The sequence below is a fragment of the Opisthocomus hoazin genome, chromosome 5 (assembly GCF_030867145.1).
Source record: "Opisthocomus hoazin isolate bOpiHoa1 chromosome 5, bOpiHoa1.hap1, whole genome shotgun sequence".
NCBI classification, from domain to species: Eukaryota; Metazoa; Chordata; class Aves; order Opisthocomiformes; family Opisthocomidae; genus Opisthocomus; species Opisthocomus hoazin.
Window position 1 is genome coordinate 4,808,193 of NC_134418.1, and position 19,175 is coordinate 4,827,367.

The 19,175-nt window shown below is 39.5% G+C and overlaps 1 protein-coding gene across 3 annotated transcripts in view; it reads left to right on the top strand.

Annotated features, from left to right (window-relative positions):
* The window catches only part of CTNNA2 (catenin alpha 2), a 536,393-nt gene that overhangs the window by 102,406 nt on the left and 414,812 nt on the right, over window positions 1–19,175 (top strand). For all 3 annotated transcript variants that reach the window (XM_009934739.2, XM_075420290.1, XM_009934738.2), the window contains one exon: window positions 11,168–11,363. In XM_009934739.2, coding sequence (XP_009933041.1) covers window positions 11,168–11,363 — 196 coding nt within the window. The remainder of the gene's footprint in view (window positions 1–11,167; window positions 11,364–19,175) is intronic.

The window sequence follows — 19,175 nt, forward strand, 5'->3', positions numbered from 1 at the left end:
ATTGTATGTCTGTTGTATAAAAGATAATTTTTCAGGAAGATTTGTAGGAGGAAAATAAGCATGGTGGGGTTTTTCTTAATTGTTTCTTTTCTTCTTTTGGTTAACAGAACAAGTAGTAGGAAATTCCCCAGAGAATGAACACTTGCTGAAGAACTTTAAACTACTTGCTGAAGAACTTTAAATGTGCCTTATATAATATTCATTCATGTTGGCTAGGATATAAGCCGCTTCCCGTGGTGTGAACACTGATAAGAAGAATATAAATTAACAGTAACAGTGTTGCTATCTCTAAATTGCATCGCAAAGGTACATCATGTAGACAGAATAGAAATATGCAAATTTGTTCAGGAATTTGTATTTGGCAGGGGAAACGCGAATCAGAGCAGCTAGCTGTCCTCGAGCTAGATTGGATGAAAATATATGGGCTATAATCAGTGTTGCCTGAGCTATCTATGTACTTTGCATCCAAAATGTAGGTGTGTCACTGGCATTTTTTAACATCCTAGCTAATAATTTATACATTAGAGAGAGTGGTCTGCTTATTTATTGATTATTCTAACCAGCAGGGGTTTGGAAACACTGAAGGGAACTGGAATGAGTACAAAAAGGCTGGGTTGAAACACTGGAATTTGGTGTGGATAGTGAAAGGTATATTCATCAAAGAAAATTCAAATATCCATATGTAATAGAAAAAGAATTTCAGTTTTGTGAATTAGGTAGACAGCTAGTGCTAATTGTGCAGATATAATTACAGGAGTTAATTATGTAAGCTGTTAGGAGAAAATTAACTGTTATGATTTATGGAGTAAGGACAGTGGCAAATTACTTAAGTTCATAGAGAAAATTGAATAACGATTATTATCGAAAAAGGACTTACATCAAAGACTGAATCGTGGTCAGCAGAACATATTTGTTGACAATTATATTGACGTAATAAGGAAAAAAAGCCAGCTTTTTACATAATAAAATAGGGAACAAGCACAAATATGAAAAATCCCAGCAAGTTATTTGCTTCTCTGCTTTGAATGGAGAAGTAGTTTGTTGAAAGTATTTTTGACTACATTTTGTTCGATAATCTTGTAGTTGCATTAGGATTACCTAATCAACTACTGCAGAGAACAATATCATAACGTAGGTTTATGGTGTGCAGTCTGAGTATAGAGAGCAAAGTCCTATGTGGTTTTGCTCTGGTTCTGGATGGTGAGAGCAAAGAAGGTCACAAACACAGTGTTCAGGTCTGTATTCTACTTCATCTTGAGCAGGGAAATCTGCCTAGACCTGTGCCAGTGCGTTAACCCGTGCCAGTGCGTTAACCCAGAACACAATCTGTTTCTCCCACAAAGTGTTTTGAAAGGTCTCCGTTTCATCCTGCTGCCAAAGGAAACAAAAAAAGAGAACTCAACCTTTAGGCAGTTTGGAAAAGGAAATTCTTGTTTTCCAGACAGCTGTAGTGATTTTTTTTTTTTTTTTTTTCATGGTAAAACAAACTTTCTTTGGCAACAGGAGGATTTTGAAGAACAACACTGAAGGGGATACCGTTAGTATAAACAGTGAGGCAAGAAGATAGCGCATTCGAGTGGAAGGGTAGCCTTATATCTAGAAGCAAAAGGGCCCTTACACTAAAATGTCAGGGCTGCCTTTTTTTTTCAGGTCATTGAGTGTTTCCAGCAGCTTGGTGATATATGAGTGTATGAGAAGAGAGGAATAACTTGTAGTTGTTCACATTCCAGAAATGCCACTGGGAAGAGCAAGTAATATTGACTTGAAAATAGAGGCTACATAGGGGAGAATAGTGAAATTTGTTGCAAATGATTAATGATCTTTCAGAAAAACCCTTTTGCATTGATTTCACTTGTTAACAGCCAAACCAAAGCATTTGTATGAATGGTTTTCATAATGTGCTTTTTCACATAGCCATGTCTGATTTACTTGCTTTGGTTTATTAAAAACAAGCAAACTGATGAATGCTGCCCACCCTCTGAAAAACCCCAACAGCCTCTGTCATTGATATTTGAAAATCATAAAATCACTGAATCATAGAATGGTTTGGGTTGGAAGGGACCTTTAGAGATCATCTAGTCCAGTCCCTTTGCCTAGGGACGTCTTCCCCTGGGATCAGGTTGCTCAAAGCCCCATTCAACCTGCTGTTGAATACACCCAGTGATGTGGCATCCACGACTTCTTTGGTCGACCTGTTCCAGTGTCTCACCAACCTCATCATAAAAAAGATTCTTCCATATATCTAATCTAAATCTACCCTCTTTTAGAATCATAGAATTGTTTAGGTTGGAAAAGACTTTTAAGATCATCGAGTCCAATTGTTGACCTAACATTGCCAAGTCCACCACTAAACCATGTCCATAAGGACCACATCTACACGTTTTTTAAATACCTTCAGGAATGGTGGCTCCACTACTTCCCTGGGCAGCCTGTTCCAATACTTCACAACCCTTTTGGTCAAGAAATTTTTCACAATATCCAATCTAAACCTCCCCGACGCACCCTGAGGCCATTTCCTCTTGTTCTGTTTTAGTCTAAAACCATTACTCCTTGTCCTGTCACTACAGACCTTGGTAAAAAGTAGCTATTTGTCTTTCTTATAAGTCCCCTTAAAGTACTGAAAGGCCACAATAAGGTCTCCTGGAGCCGTCTCTTCTCCAGGCTGAACAGCTCCAGCTCTCTCAGCCTTTCCTCATAGAAGAGGTGCTCCAGCTCTCTGATCATCTTCATGGTCCCCCTCTGGACCTGCTCCAACAAGTCCATGTCCTTCTTGTGCTGGGGACCCCAGAGCTGGATGCAGGACTCCAGGTGGAGTCTCACAAAAGAGAGGCAGAATCGCCTCCCTCGACCTGCTGGCTGTTCTTTTGATGTAACCCCGGATAAGGTTGTCTTTCTAGGTTGCAAACGCACATTGCTGGGTCATATCTAGTTTTTCAACTACCAGTATACCCTTCTCCGCAGGGCTGATCTCAATCCTTGTGTCACCCAGTCTCTACTGAAAAAATAACAAGTCATCAGTCCTAAGTGAGTGATCAGTGACAAACCACAAACAGTAATAGTATAATTAGAAAAAAATGTAAATCAATATTTTCCTCAAAAATTTTGAATAAATGTATATTTTGTAATGTCCTTATGGAAAATCTAGAGTAACTAATACAATTCAAGCAGCTATTGAGGAAAGAGAAGGGGGTAGTGTTACAATTCTTCAACTTTTGACCCATGTATTTCAGAAATCTGTAGGGAAGATGGTTTAATTCACAGAGACAGGAATGTTTTTCCATGAGCTGTAGCTGCTGACTTGGGATTAATTTGATGAGTATGTGGTCTAGCTCTATTCTCTTTCAATTCTGTCATCCCTGCCTGCGTATGACCTCTGCAATAAGGAAATCCATGCTATTAGAATTTTCTACTTTTAGCAAAGACATCCTCACCCTTCTTTTGTGCTGCTGGAGCTGTGTAAGGAAGTCTTAATTCAGGATGGGACTGAACTATTAATTAGTGAAGTTCTGTTTTTCCAACAGAGATCTGTGCTAGAACTGTGTGAAGCTTCTTTAATAAAATAAGAGAGCAATGTTCCCTAGTGTGACTGCAAAGCCAAGATCATTATAGGGTTGCCAAATGGGCTTATGGTAATTATCTAGTGATATATTTCATAATTGTACAAAATTTTGGGTGAGGTCTGCATTAATTAGTAACAGACACTGCTAGAGACATTCTTTCCTTTGTACCAGCATAGGTGGAAAAAGAGATTTAAAATAAAACAGCTCAGTTTTCTCTATCTTTAAAGCTGTGTGCTTCATAGAGTAACAGAATCATAGAATTGTTTGGTTTGGAAAGGACCTTAAAGATAATCCAGTTCCAACCCCCTGCCATGGGCAGGGACCCCTTCCACCAGCCCAGGGTGCTCAGAGCTCCATCCAACCTGGCCTTGAACCCTGCCAGGGAGGGGGCAGCCACAGCTTCTCTGGGCAACCTGGGCCAGGGCCTCACCGCCCTCACAGTAGAGAATTTCTTTCTTATATCTAATCTAAATCTCCCCTTTCTCAGTTTAAAGTCATCATCCCTTGTCCCATCACCCCATGCCCTTGTCCCAGCCCCTCTCCAGCTCTCTCGCAGCCCCTCCAGGTACTGGCAGCTGCTCTAACGTCTCCCCGCAGCCTTCTCTTCCCCAGGCTGAGCAGCCCCAGCTCTCCCAGCCTTTCCTCCCAGCAGAGGGGTTCTAGCCTCCTCTGGATCCGAGGCTCCGAGGATCATTGCTGGGGCCTCCTCTGGCCCTGCTCCCACAGCTCCAGCTCTGTCCTGTCATGAGGGCTCCAGAGCTGGATGCGGGACTCCTGGGGAGGTCTCACGAGAGTGGGGCAGAGGGGCAAAACCCCCTCCTCGCCCTGCTGGCCACTTTTTGTCTTATCTTTTTCCATTTCTTTTTTCAACACGAATAGAATTGAAATATTCTAAGTAGACACTTCTGAAAGACTAAAACCTACTGTTAATAGGATACCAAGTTATTTGTTTTTGTCTTTTTATTGTGCAGCTTGATGTAAGTTATAGGTTGATGTACAGCTTTTCAAAAAGGGGAAAGTAACTAATATGCCATGGGTTTTTCTATTTCTGGTATAAGAAGTTTTCCTCCCCCAGTATAGCTGACTTTTGTGAATGGTACTTCTAATTTTGGAAGAGACTGCTTTCTTAGCATTTCAAACTGGTAGTTTAATGTAATTTAAAAGAAGCTGACACAAGGTGGGCAAAAATATTAGGTTCCAGTTTTTATGAGTCGTTTTCTTCCTGTAAGGCTTGTGTATTATGCAGAACCCAACCTATTAGTGCAAAGACTGGAATCCAGAATTGCCCTTTCCAACCCCAGGTTAGAGGACGATTCCTCTCCTTGCTACCTTTTGGCCATATGAATCTTCTGTGTGTTGCTGTGTGATGGTCCAGCTTTGCTTAGAGAGAAGAACCCCCCACCATTGCAGTTAGCTTACAGTTCATTGATTACAATATTTCCTTGGGAACTGGGAGATCGATCAGGAGGGTCCAGACTTCTACTTGCCTTTGCTCTTTTTATTAAGCCATCATATTAAAGGTTGCAGAGTATTTTATGGGACATTGAGAAACTCTGCAGTATAAATGAAAATCATTGTATTTGTACAAGTCATTGCATGAGTTTTTCCTTATAGCCAGTTTGAAGTTCTCTTGTTTCAGCTTGTGCCTGTCTGTCTTGTATTGGAGACCCCAAAACTGGACATGATATTCAAGGTGTGCCAGGGCACACTGCTGACAGCTTGCTGTCTCTGAAGGTCCATCAGGTCCCTTGAAGCAGATTTGCTCCCGAGCTAGTTGGTCCCTCCCCTGTCTTATCGCCACGGGTTCCTCCTTACTGGTGCAGGACTTTCCACTTGTCCTGTTGACTTTTATCGGGTTCCTCTGAGTGGCAGCCCTGCCCCAAAGTGTATTGACTGATCCCCCCAATTCAGCATCTACAGCTTGATGAGGCTGGCCCCAGGTCATCTCTATCCTTAATATGGAGATTAAGTAATCTAAAAATAAAAGCAGAGGAACACAAGCCATACTCTAAAATTCCTTTGGTAGTACAGTAAGTCTGTGACAGTTTCCTTATACTCAATGCTTAAGGAAGATGACTATGAACATCCACAGAATAAGGTGCTCAGCTTTCCATTCTTACCAGTAATGTTACAGTAGGGATTTCTAGCTCATGGGACAAGACTAGGAAATTCTGTCATGTTCTTTGGAAAATATTTATGTTTTGGAAAGAGCATATGCACTCTCTGTGTCTGCTCTCAATGCTTTCTTTACTGTAAATGTCACTTCAGCATCCTGAGGCTTTCTCATTCACTTAGAAATTGTGTTTTAAAAACTTGTCAGAGTTTTTAGGTTTTTTGTTATTCTCATAAGTTCACATGATGTAATTTTGATATGCCAGTTAATTTTTGAAACTATACGTTGAGAGTAGTCCGTGTTGGGCCGCATGGTTCTGTTTATGTTTACTCCTGTACTTACAGTCACTGATAAATTCAGAATGCGGAAGTTTTTTTGAAGGACATGTATTTATATGTGTAAATTATAATTAATGGAAGAGATTTCCATTTATGCTGCTGTTAAAAGCAGCTGAAAGATGCAGAAGTTAAATTAAATCTGGGTGCAGTATGTGCTTTCTTTTTCTTAAGGAAACTAAACTCCAGTGTTTGCTTCTAGACTGTCTTTGGAATGAATGAATAATATTATTTTGATCAAATTAGTTTGGGACCATGATTCAGCAAATTAATTAAATCAGCTTCATTGAAGTGGATGTGATATTGAAAAGTTTTCCAAGTAGATTGAAGTGTCTGGAATAGAGAAATGAAATTAAAACTTAGAGAGGAGACACGATGTGTACAAGGTCAGAGACATGAGTGACAATGCTGGGGCTAGAATAGATGTCTTCCCTCTGCTGTCCTCATCCGCGGGACATGTTACAGCAGGAGATGTTAAGATGTTCCAGCGGTGCACACTGAAGATTATATTCTCTTCCTTTTCCTTGTAGTTTCTATTAAGAAATACTTTTTCGTAAATCTACATCAGCCTTTTCTTTGATAGTAGAGTTTTGTTGTTTTTTTTTTTCCTAAGAAACTTTGTTTTCATAGAAAAACATGTTAGGTCTGTCTTAAAGTTCCTAACATTTAATTTGATTTTTTTAAAAAATAGTGATGTGAAAAATCTAACTGTTCCTGCTGCTGTTTCCTAACCTAGAGTGTAAGAGAAAAAGAAAGTTGTCTGTTCAGCAGTAAGTTACTGAAGCGTGTTCTATCAACATTTGCTTTTAAATCTGTTTCAAATATTTAGAAATGAGAAAGCAGGCTACTAGCATTTCTTATAAGACCATGAATGCTTCCAGATAGGAGTGTCCCCAGTCTGGAATAATTATTGTAGTAATCTCAGATTGCAGAGCTAAATTAAAAATAGCTACATACTGGAAAACAAAAACGAATTTCAAGAATAGTAACCGATGTAGTTATAAGGGGCGTTCATTCACTTTCTTCTTATTGTATTCAAAGGAATTTAAATGTGCATAAAACAGATCTGAGAGTCCAGTTCGACTCGAGATCTGTCCTTCATTTTTATGTGAGTGATCTTATCTCTGTGTGCCTGTTCACCTCTTTGTAAGCAAAATTAAATAATAAAAAACCGCAAACTAGCACCTGAAAGCTGTTGTTTAGACAGTCATGAGATGTTGCTATTCACGTATTTCATGTTGATAGATATCCTTTGTTTAAAATTTATAAGATTTTGCTTCAAATTTACGAATCATTGAGGTACTTTGGCAAACAATGTCTGTAGCAGCATTTGTGAACTTGTGCTCTGTTGCTAGCACATGTTATGTGATTTCATGATTGTATTTGAGTCCGAGCTTTTGACATGGTAGAGACTTTTTAATGAGTATTTTTGTGGTTTGTTTAATGCTAGAGACAAACAAATAAGAAAAATAGCAGCAGAAGTTTTATGAGGGAAGTGGGATCAAGAAGAGTACACCAGAATTTCCTTTTGAAAAAGATGATTTGCTTTGAGGATGCTGTTCTCTACATGAATATTTAGCCAAAGTCTCCATGTTCCATGGCAGTTTGGAGTTTCCTACGTGTTGTGCTACTCCTGGACTCACAGCAACTCTGTGCATTAACGAAGGTTTTACGGCAGTGCTGGCTCCTCCTCGTCACTGGGACTTGCGCACGTCCGTCTGCTCCGCACAGACTCTGATGCAGAGATTCGTTACTTGGAAGATTCTGAGCACTGATAGACACACGTGCAGCTTTAAGTGATTTTTCTGTATTTCTGCATATTACTCAGCATAGGACAAAGCAATTGTCCTGTGTTAAAAGAAGCATTAAAAAAAATGTTACAAAATACTTTAATTTATAATTATTTCCATATATTAGGGGAAGTTTTGATAAATCTTTTTTATTGTTTTATGGTGTTTTAGCGTTGTTTGCATTTCTGTCGGTGTCCATAATTAGATAACAGTGTGCTAGGAAGAGCACTATTTAGAGCTGAAATAAGTGTGTGCTGTGAGCATACTTGCTTTAAAAACAAACCACTCTCAGCTTTCTTCGTCTCCACAAGAAGGGTTCCTTTATCTTTTTAAAATGGATATAGATATGTTTTTTTGTCTGTTTCAGTTGTAGAAGTATGCTATTAACTTATTTTGAAAAATCCTTAATTTTATTACAGGTATGGAAAGAAAAATTTCCCAGTATGTGGGCCGAAATAGATCAATATTTATTTCTCATTTCTTGATTTAGTTGCACCGTGACGTGCCCCAGCAGCCACCTCAGAGCTGGCTGCATAAGGCGCCCGTCTCCTACCTAGTCCCTGCTGGGCAGTTCAGCAAACCACTCTCCGTAGTCTGGGTTACAGACACCTGCAGCACTCTGTGTAAGAAAATCTGAATTATGCGTTTGTCCTTATGCTTTCTTGTAATAAAACAAAAACACAACAAACAAACAAAAAAACCCCCAAAACTAAAGAGAACTAATGATGAGAACTAATGCCCAGCCAGCCCCCAGCAAACAAACTGCACTTAATTAAAATCAATGTATGTTCAACCAATCCCTGTTTTTCCTTTGCATGTTACATGCTTACTCGTTCGAGAAATGCATTTTTGGAGGAAGGCCTCTGTCACTCAATGCAGTTGATGTAAATTAAATCAGGATATTTCCTTTTCTATCTAAATGCATTTTATTTAAAATTACCTGGAGATAATTGTTGTTATGAGGACGACATGTAAAATGGTTTGTTGGTTCTGCTGGGACCATTGCTGTACTAGTAAATGCAACATGTAGCAATGTTTTGTTAATGAACACATACATGCACACAATATATACATATTTATATATACTACCAAAGCACTTTAAATATTATCATGGTAAGACATTTACTGAGGATTTATTTCACTTAATTTAGCAATCTAATACCTATTTGCTTGTTCTTAATCTGATTTTCTAGGCTCCCTTCCTCCTCAGTGATGTCTCATTGACTGCCTATCTGTCGGCACAAGTTTATCGTATTCTGTGACACCCGTGGTCCCTGTTCCCATTCGTGGGCTGCATTTGTTCAGTACGTGTAGGTGATCTTACAATAGATGTGTAACTTTTTTGTAGGTGAAATTAGGGGAAAGGAATCTCGCCTGGTAGTTGAATCGTGCACAGAAGGAGGAAACTTGCAGACTTACAAGCCAGTAACAGTGATTTTGATGATATTTAATGGGAAACTCATGTTGTAAGGTACCAAAAGAAGTCTGCAATTCAATTTTGGTGTCTTCACAGGACTGCAGGAGTTCTTCTGCCACCTACAACTTCGGGGTGTTTGTGCTCTTTCGAGCACATTTGTTTTAGCTGTTCACCGCTGCGTCTACCTAATAGAGATCTACGAAATAATCTGACTTGTCTTGGTTTATTGACCACCTTTTCGTTACTTCAGATCTTTTTCTTCTCTATGGTATCTGAGCTATTCTGGCAGTCTAATTCAGGTTTGTTCAGTAAGTCCAAATAATTAAGAACCAAGTTCTGACGTTATTCTCTTCATCTTCAGGTCTCCTATGTGAATTTTGGCATACGCTTACAATTTTATTGCCTACTGTATGTGAAAGCTTTTTGTAGTCCTCCTGACGACGCACTGGACAAATCCATTCCATTTGCTGAATCTGAGTTAGGTTACAGAGGTAGCCTCGTTTGCTTGGTCATGAAATTCTGAAAACCTTAAATACAGGATGACTAACCAGAAAAGGTTCTTCAGGAAATTTCATGAAGAATAATGTAAGGGGAAAACTAATAAAGAAAAATATTATTTCTAAATAAAAATAGTGGATAAAAACAGGTGATGGAAGACTGTTACCTTCCTGTAGCCAGGCAGACTCCTTCCTGAAAGCAAGCTCTGGAATAATTTTTTTTCCCCAATGCGTCCATGCATATGGTGTTTTCAAGCCTTGATAATATTTTTTTTTTTTTTTTCCCATCTTCCATAGTCTATAGTTTTTAGATGTGATTTGAAGAAAAAAAAAAAAACTAGCTCAAAGGGCAAAAAAATGTAGCTCAAAGAAGATGCCAAAAGGCTCTTTGGTCACAAGTGTGGTACCAAACACCTTGTCGCGCTGCTTGTAACAGGAATGGGACAACAGTGAATTTTTTTACCATGTTTTGAAATCTTTTCCTTTGTAGTGTACTGTGTTTATTGCAAAGGTTTTTATTTTCTTCCAGTAAATTTCTGGGTTAGCACACCGATATGGCACTTCAGCTGCCCTGGTTTGTATCCTGGGTAGGGTGAATCACATCCCGGAGCATTATGGATCCATTGCTGTTTTTTCATGCATGTAACACCTGATGATATCCGATTCAGTATTCCTGTTTGACAGAAAGGCAGTCTTTTACTGGTGGAATGATAGAAAATTTTTTTGGTCCGGCAAAAAGCTGTGGTGTACACTGTGCTGTATTGTTAAGCTTTATGGTTAAAGTTTCTCAGCAGTTTATCAACAGCTCAGTAAGGAATTCGTTTAGGAGATTCTGCAAACATGGAAGCAGAATTTCTTGCTTTATAAACTCCAGGGAGAAAGTGGGATCATTTCACTATGTGGTGTTGTCTTATACCAATATATTAAAAATATATCGGAGCAATTCTGAGCTGAATAGTTTTAACCCGTATAACCTTCGCAGCAGGAGCTATTCATTCCTGAACGTCTGGAAAGCAGCCACAATGTTTTTGTCCCCACTTGAATGTAGCTGACAAGTTCTTATCTCAAGGGCCGATTGCTTTGTGAATGGTTTCTGACCCACACGTGTTAGGTTTTCATTTTATCAGCTTCTTCGTTTTTCTAAAATGAGAAATAGTGACAAAAATGATGCTTTGGCACCAGTGCCCTTCCATACCTGTTTCTTATCTTTTTCTCCTGCACTGCTTGACTGTGATTTCCTTAGCTCAGACTAAATAGATGTTAAAAGGAAAAACCTGTTTCGAGGCATGCTTTGGATTTTAAACTTGACTTTTTATTTATCCAATGCGGGTGACCATGACATCATTTCAAGGGTAAAGAAAGTAGTGGGGGTATTGAACTAGGTGGCCGTCTATTGCGCGATGAATAGCTGAAGAATCGTTCAAACTGACAAACACTTGTTTTTCTTTCCCAAAGGTAACGACGCTTGTTAACACGAGCAATAAAGGGCCGTCTGGCAAGAAGAAAGGGCGCTCGAAGAAGGCTCATGTGTTGGCTGCTTCGGTAGAGCAGGCCACTCAAAACTTTTTGGAAAAAGGAGATCAGATTGCTAAAGAGAGCCAGGATCTGAAGGAGGAATTGGTTGCTGCTGTAGACGATGTGCGCAAACAAGGTATGTGGAACAGTATGCTGAACTGGGTGACGGGTTTGATGCTTTTCAACATTGCTTCCAAAATAAAGGTATCAGCTGCTCTAATAATGTAATTAAATTATGTCCTATATTAAAGTATACCTGTAATGTGTCACATAAGCATCAATATAGCTGTACCTTCATGAATGACAATGAGCATACAGAACGTTCTAACTTTGGTAAAAAAATGTGTGGGTTTTTTTCCTTTTAGCTGTTCTGTCTCCACACAGTGAACTCAAATATTACTTAGCAGCCATGCTGCCCAGTGCCAAATCTTATTGTTGAATTTTCAGCTTGCTTTTTATTCTGCTGTGTAAGAAAATGACGTGATTTTTCATTTGGCTGAACTTTGAGCAGTGGTTTAAAGCCTGTGGATGGAAATACAGAATTAGGATTATGATGCGCATGTTTCTGAACAATCTAACAATTGTCAGCCAAGTAGTACAGCAATATAGAATTACTTGTGGTTTCAAGCATATATTGAAATACATATGAAGGTTATCAAAATCTGGAAATATACAAATAATAGCAATATTAAAGAAAACCTTTTTCTAGGTGTTTAATATAATAAGATAAATATTAACATTAATTTGCATACTGCATAGTTATAACTGGAGGTTTCAAGATACGCAATGTTAGAAAAAGTTGTCCAGTTAGGCAATAATAAATAATAAAATAATGGGATAATAAAATTTTCTTTACTGGCAGAAATAATCCTGGTTTTGCATGAGTTAATATTTGCAGGTTAAATTTGTATTAGAGCAAAACTGCTTTCAAATAAGACTTTGAAATTTTAGAAATATCGTGGATATCCCTGATATCGTGGATATCATCTGACAATTTTCCTTTGAAAAGATGCTTTTAGGTTTACATGTGTGGTAGAGGAAAAAAATGTTTTCAATATATGCTCACAACAAAACTTTTCCCATTAATGAATTTGATTGTAACTATATTTATTGCAGCAGAATTAAGTAGCTTTCAGGTTTTTTCCCATTGTAAATCCTATAATCTAAAGATACCATCTGCCAGTATCATTGATCGTGGGTTTTAGAACAAGACTGGCAGATCTCCAGATGAGATTTCAAGAGGAGTCAAAAGAATTTAGGTATAAAACACTGATTTTCAGTGAGTTAGTCCCCCAGCACTCTTAAGATGAATTTTTCAGTTGGTGAAAATCAGACACGTATGATCATATGAGCAGGCAGGGTTGAAATCTGGTCTACGTAAACACTGATTAGTGAATATTTTAGTTCTGTCCTGAGGCTGTTTTTTCTTCCTATCCCCTATATTTGGTTTCACTGTTTTCCTATGTGTTTTGGGGTTTCTTTTTTTAAGTATTCAATTGCCAGTACATCAGAACAAGTTGAGTATTTGCTGTATACTGTTCATACAGTGTTCTGTCAGTATTCTGGTGGGGGTGTTTTTTGTTTGGTATTTTTTGGGATTAGTTTTTGTTATTGTGTGTGGGGTTTTTTGTGGTTTTTTGTTTGTTTGTTTGTTGTTGGTTTTTTTTTTAATGTTGATGCTGATGCTTGGTTGTTCTGGCACACAGTTTCTTTTGTCAGCTACTTCATATTCCCGGTGCTTACATTACTTATTTTGTGTTATGTCAAATTCTAGCACAGTAACTTCAGCGCTGCTGTGAGCGTCCTCCTTCCCTCTGAATTCCCAGCTCTCTCCCTTTGGGGCTGTGATGCTGACTCAGTTTTGCTAGCTTCTCCCAGGGAGCCTTCTCTGGAGTTAGTCATCAGCCTAAACTGTTACATGCTCTTTGATCTAGGCAAATACACCACAGCCATTAGCACGGCATCAGAGCTTCTTATTATCTTTAGAGCTTTGTATTAGTTAACAGTGATTTCTTTGTAGATTTTTGCTTTGTAAAGCTAGAGGCGTCTGAGAGGATTTGCCGTGGAGAGTTTTGGTTTTCTTCTTGACCGAATTTCTGACTTTTTAATCGATGATAAGCCTTTTTCTTTTTTTTAATCTGTATTTAAAAAAAAAAAGTACCGACAATGCAGGAAGCAGGGAGGAAAAAAGATCTTGAACAGTATTACACGGAATGATGCAGGCATTCATCTTTTGTCAGCGCTGCAGGCTAGAAAAAAGCCTGTCAGAAAAATGGAATGGCTTTTTTGGGTGCATACAACATGAGTCCATAATGAGGAGAGCAGAAGACACCAAACACTGTTGTCAGCACACACAAGCCGCGTAAACTGGACCAGCCTTGGTGTAATGGGAAACGATGCGTTTAGCCCAGTGACATGAAGAGCTGGATTAATGAACTGAGGCTGTGTTTTGCGAGAGTGTCGCTAGTTGATTTTCTGGCAAAATTCCAGCTTGGATAATGACACTGTCAACCTAAAAATGTCTCCTGCAGTTACAGCTGGTTCTGGGGTGCTCCTCAGCTCCTGCCCTGTATGCTGGGTACTGCTACGTGCTCGTATAGACAGTTGTTGCAATGAATCCCAGAGAGAGTTGCTTTCTGTTGATAGGTATGAATTGAAATGAATGTGCTGTATCATTTGCAAAATACTTTGGAGTGAACATGAATGCAAAGATTATATAGCTTTTAGATGCTTGTTACTTTCACAATGTGGAAGGCTAAAATATATTTGGATAGCTGTATGAAACTGATGATGAACTGTTTTGATTTACAAAGATGAGTTCTAAAAAATAAACCAAGTACAAGGCAATAGATTTTTTTTTTATTATTTCACAAAATTTTATGAAAAGGAGTAAATATTTTATGCGTAAAGCTTATAACTGTGTACCTATGGGTGTCTGTATGTATTCCTTAATAATTCCCTAACAGGAGTACTTTGGCCTCATAGGTCTTACGAATACCAAAATTAGTGAAAATAAGCTGTAGTTCAAAACCATCTAAGTGAAATTATCCAATTGCTATGCCATTGAATACTTGTGATATGGGTACTTACTCCCGAGTAGTCAGTGCTGTGTAAAGCATCTCCCAGATGGGGGATAAAGGAGACCTAGGAAATATTACTGGTTGTTGTTTGTGTCATCTGACATCAGAGGTGAGAGAAAGCAGACAGTCTTCTGGATAATAAAATTTTTTTGGGGATTGAGATTTTTCTGTATTTTTTTTGGTTATAGTAACCTCAAGAAAACTACAAAGCCTGGGAAGTGCAGGGAAGGGAAGAAGAGCTCACGGAAATAAAATATAGTCTGGGGAGGGGAATGGACAGGCACGTTCTTATGGCGTAGGCGTGTAAGGGCAGCTGGGCCTTTACTGGGCATTAAAGAAGAAGGAAATTCCCTGTGGAGGAGATATTCAGGTTGCGATTCACAGGAAAGGTTACAAAGAAATGCTGGTCATTTGGGCTCAGGTCTGATTAAATGTATTAAGGAACAGTCCAGGGTGCAGAGGAAAGCAAGACAAGGAAATAATTATATTTATGTAAATCTATCTATTAAATGACCTAGGCAATGTCCATCTTGTAGTGATGTGTGCTAATGGTTGCCTGATTTTAGTGTAGTTGACCTAGAAATTTTCTGGCATATAGCTAAAACTTCCACTCATGATTTAGTCTAGCAGCAGGTTTTTGTGTTTTGAAGTTTTGCTTTTCAAGCAGTGTGGCTACAACTTCACACTGCAATCTAAAATTTATACTTCAATCAGAGGACAGTAAGTAGCTGTTGATATTTTTGTGTTTGAGCACAGCATAAACTTGAGGTAGACTTAATTTTTTCTTCATGTAGATTTATGCACGTTGCATAAAAAGAAAATAATCCATATACTCCGTGACACTCAAAAATTACTTTTAATGTCTTGGTAACTGTTTTCCTTTGTGATGGAATATACTAAAAAGTAATATTTTTAATGCTTTTAACTACCTAGTTTTTAAAACTTTTTAAATGAATTTTTTAAGCTAAATCTTGTGAAAGGTCTGTTTCTCACTGCTCACTCCTGTCCTCAGGGAGAAAAGCAGGTGGTGGGAGCAAACTCCAAAATACGCACGCAGGAGATGCCAGGTTTTTTGTAATAATTTTGAGTGCTGTTTACGCTTATTTAAGCTCTTCTGATTTCAATGACAGCAGCATGACATGGAGAGAGACGGACTCTGCCTTGATAGTTGTAATTTCACATACACTGCCACAACTGTCTCAGCTTCGTGTTGCCGCAGACTGCCGAACTCTTAGCCAAATGCTCATTCTCTGAGTCTTAAAGCAGTACCCCAGTTCAGGCGCAATTTGTATTTTAGCAGACCTTTCATGATTGTACAGTTTTCACAGAATCGCAGAATGGTAGGCGTTGGAAGGGACCTCTGTGGGTCATCTAGTCCAACCCTCCTGCCGAAGCAGGGTCACCTACAGCAGGCTGCAGAGGACCTTGTCCAGGCGGGTCTGGAGTATCTCCAGAGAAGGAGACTCCACAACCTCCCTGGGCAACCTGGGCCAGTGCTCCGTCACCCTCAGAGGGAAGAAGTTCTTCCTCATGTTCAGCTGGAACTTCCTGTGCTTCAGTTTGTGCCCATTGCCCCTTGTCCTGTCACTGGACACCACTGAAAAGAGCTTGGCCCCATCCTCCTGACACCCACCCTTCAGATATTTATAAGCATTTATAAGGTCCCCTCGCAGCCTTCTCTTCTCCAGGCTGAACAAGCCCAGCTCCCTCAGCCTCTCCTCGTAGGAGACATGTTCCAGTCCCCTCACCATCCTTGTAGCCCTCCGCTGGACTCTCTCCAGTAGCTCCTCATCTTTCTTGAAGTGGGGAGCCCAGAACTGGACACAGTACTCCAGATGGGGCCTCACCAGGGCAGTGTAGAGGGGAAGGAGAACCTCCCTTGACCTTCTGGCCACACTGCTCTTGATGCATCCCAGGATCCCATTGGCTTTCTTGGCAGCCAGGACACACTGCTGGCTCATGGTTAACCTGTCGTCCACTAGGACACCCAGGTCCCTCTCTGCAGAGCTACTCTCCAGCAGGTCCACCCCAAGCCTGTACTGATGCATGGGGTGGTTCATCCCCATGTGCAGTTAGGCCTGGTTAGACCAACAGTTCCTTCCTAAAACCCAGTCCTTGCAGTGCCACGTTATCCCAAGTCTTCAAGACTTGCTGCCTGGAGGTCTTTGCTTTCCCAACTGAAGCAGAAGATCCCTGCTCAGATTTTGTCTTCCTTAAAATTTCTTCCACTCTCTTTAGATTTGTATTTTCCCCCCTCTAATCTAATCAGTTTTACTTTTTAACTGCATTAAAGAGAACTCTTAGCAGCCATCTCTGTTTCCACCAGAGTCTGTGCTGCTTTCCTCTACACTGCTCTGTTTCCCTCTCCTTAACTTTGCTGCCTTCCTGTGTTCATACACTTGTCTGCCTCGCAATTCAGGGCCTGAAATTTCCCCTGTCTCATGGTCTTTTTAGATCTCCCATTCCCTGTTAACCCTTCTTACTTCCTTAAGAAGTATGTACTGTCCTTCTCATACCTTAGCTCTCTGTTTACGTAAGGTCCTTCTCCTTGTCTCTCATGTTCAGTCATGGTTTTGTGTTGCAAAGTAGAAAAAAAACCCAACAAATGTCTTTTTCTTGATATCTTTTTTTTTTCTCTTTAGTTTACAAAGTTCATGTGCCTTGTTTGTTGTCCTTGTTTTCTCTACCAGTAGATGACGCTCCTCTCTGCATCGTTCTCTGACCCTGGATACCCGCTTCACACTGTTCTGTTAGCCTGTCCTTCTGATTGTACTCATTTTTATCCATTCTGTCCCTTCTGCCTCTAAATTTCATTCCTTTCCCACACTGAGAGCATTCCTAGCAAGCGTCTCTTATTTGCATTTAAGTCCAGGGTGTGAGCATCTTACACAGCGTGTTCCGCTGGTGCCTCAGTGTTCTCGCTTAGCAGAGTCAGCTGCAACAGTCCAGGAGCCCTGCTTTACTCTCCATCTTGTCCTGGTTAAAACAAACCCACAAACAAAAACCAACCAACCAAGCAAAACAAAATAGAAGGAAAAAAAAAAAAAGAAAGAAAAGGTTTGTACTCATGAGTATCTGAAAGCTTTCTTGGAATAGTTTACCACTTAAAGTTACATTTAACATATATAAAACTCCTTAGCTGAATATGTTGCACTTTGGTTCGTTTGATTAGTAAGAATTCAACTACTGGGGGTAGTCTTGCTCTCCCTTTCTCTCTGCTAGTTCTTCAGCATTTTTTCCTAGTTTATAAAATATATGGAACTGGAATTACTTCATGAGGGTGTTTCTGTAGAAGCCATTCAAAGTCAGAATATAACTATTGCTTGATGTGAGGAAGGAGGAATTTCTTTTTATAGAGAAAGTGAATGATGAAGTATTGTCCGATTTCTCCATCCGTTTTCAACTCTCAGTCCCAGTGACAGGATTCAAAATGAAGGGTTGATCTGCAATTGAAGATGAATAAAGTTGTCTTTTACTATAATAACTAAGCTCTGATTATTTCAGGGGCTTTTTTTGGCAATTTTATAAGTCTTTCTGGCTGATTGTTATTCCCAAAGTATGAATTGAATGAAAGAACTGTAGGATATTGAGTCTGAATCTGGCAAGTATGTAGGAGGAATAATAGATTCTTCAAAAAAAATTATAAAAATTCTGATACTAATATTTTATCACTGAATATTTGTCTCCATAACCTGAGCTACTGTTTCTTACCTAGATTAGGGGCTAGAGAAATCTTTTTTTAAAAAGAAAAAAAAAAAAGAAACCCCTGATATTTTCACTTAAACATAAGGAGAACTGAAGTTTTTCACTGTATATGAGTGTATGTGAGTAAGAGAACTTCTCTTTTACTTTGCTTATAGAAGTTAGTGTCTGCTAGTTCTTTACAGAGGAAAGTGTGTGTAAAAAGAAATGACAGAAAAGCAGTTATTTTAGACAAACTACATTTGCTATCCATTTCTGAAAGGTGAAGCGAGGCTTGTGGTCCTATTTAATAGGAAAATGAATCTTGGTCTGCACTGGTGAAAGAACCTGGGTGTAGAATAGGCATATTCTCTGTTTTGCTGGTAGTATCGATGATGAGGTACTCTGCAACTTGCCTTATGCCCATCTTGCTGATGGCTCATGCCCGTTCTACAGAAACCTTTGAGTGGAAGATCTGAAGTCTTACTTTCAGCAAGCCGCTGAAGCTGTGGGCTGAGAACTCTGTCTTGTTATTCAAAAATATTCATGATCTATTTTGAATTGCTGATTACATTTGGAAGTGACTTCAGTTGTTATTCATGTTTGCAGTGCTCATCCTAAGAAATATGGCATGCTAAATGTCATTCTGTGCAAATACTCTAACGTCTCCTCTGTCAGACCCTTTTCAAATCTATTAATTATCATTCAGCTCTCAGAGAATTTAGCTTCTGAAACACATTAAAGTTCCTTTTCTAAAATGATTTAGAACACGTCTGATGAAGAAGCTTATACAGAATCTCAAAGAGTAGGTATACAGGCTAAGTAGTGTCAGGGGTTCCCAAATCCAGTAGTGAGGCTGCTGCAGCTCCATGGCCGCTGGTCCAAGTAGTAACGAGGCTGAGCATATAATCCCAGCAGGCACATGCACACAAGCATGCATGTAGAGCTCATATGTACGTATATACATGGCTGCCCACACACATCAGACACTTGGCACTCGCTGTTCTATGATTCTGTGAAACCCTGGAACAGGTTGCCCCATCCCTAGAAACACTCAAGGCCAGGATGGACGGGGCTCTGAGCGACCTGATCCAGCTGAAGATGTCCCTGCTTGTTGCAGGGGGGTTGGGCTAGATGGCCTTTAAAAATCCTTTCCAACCCAAACTGTTCTATGATTCCATGAAACA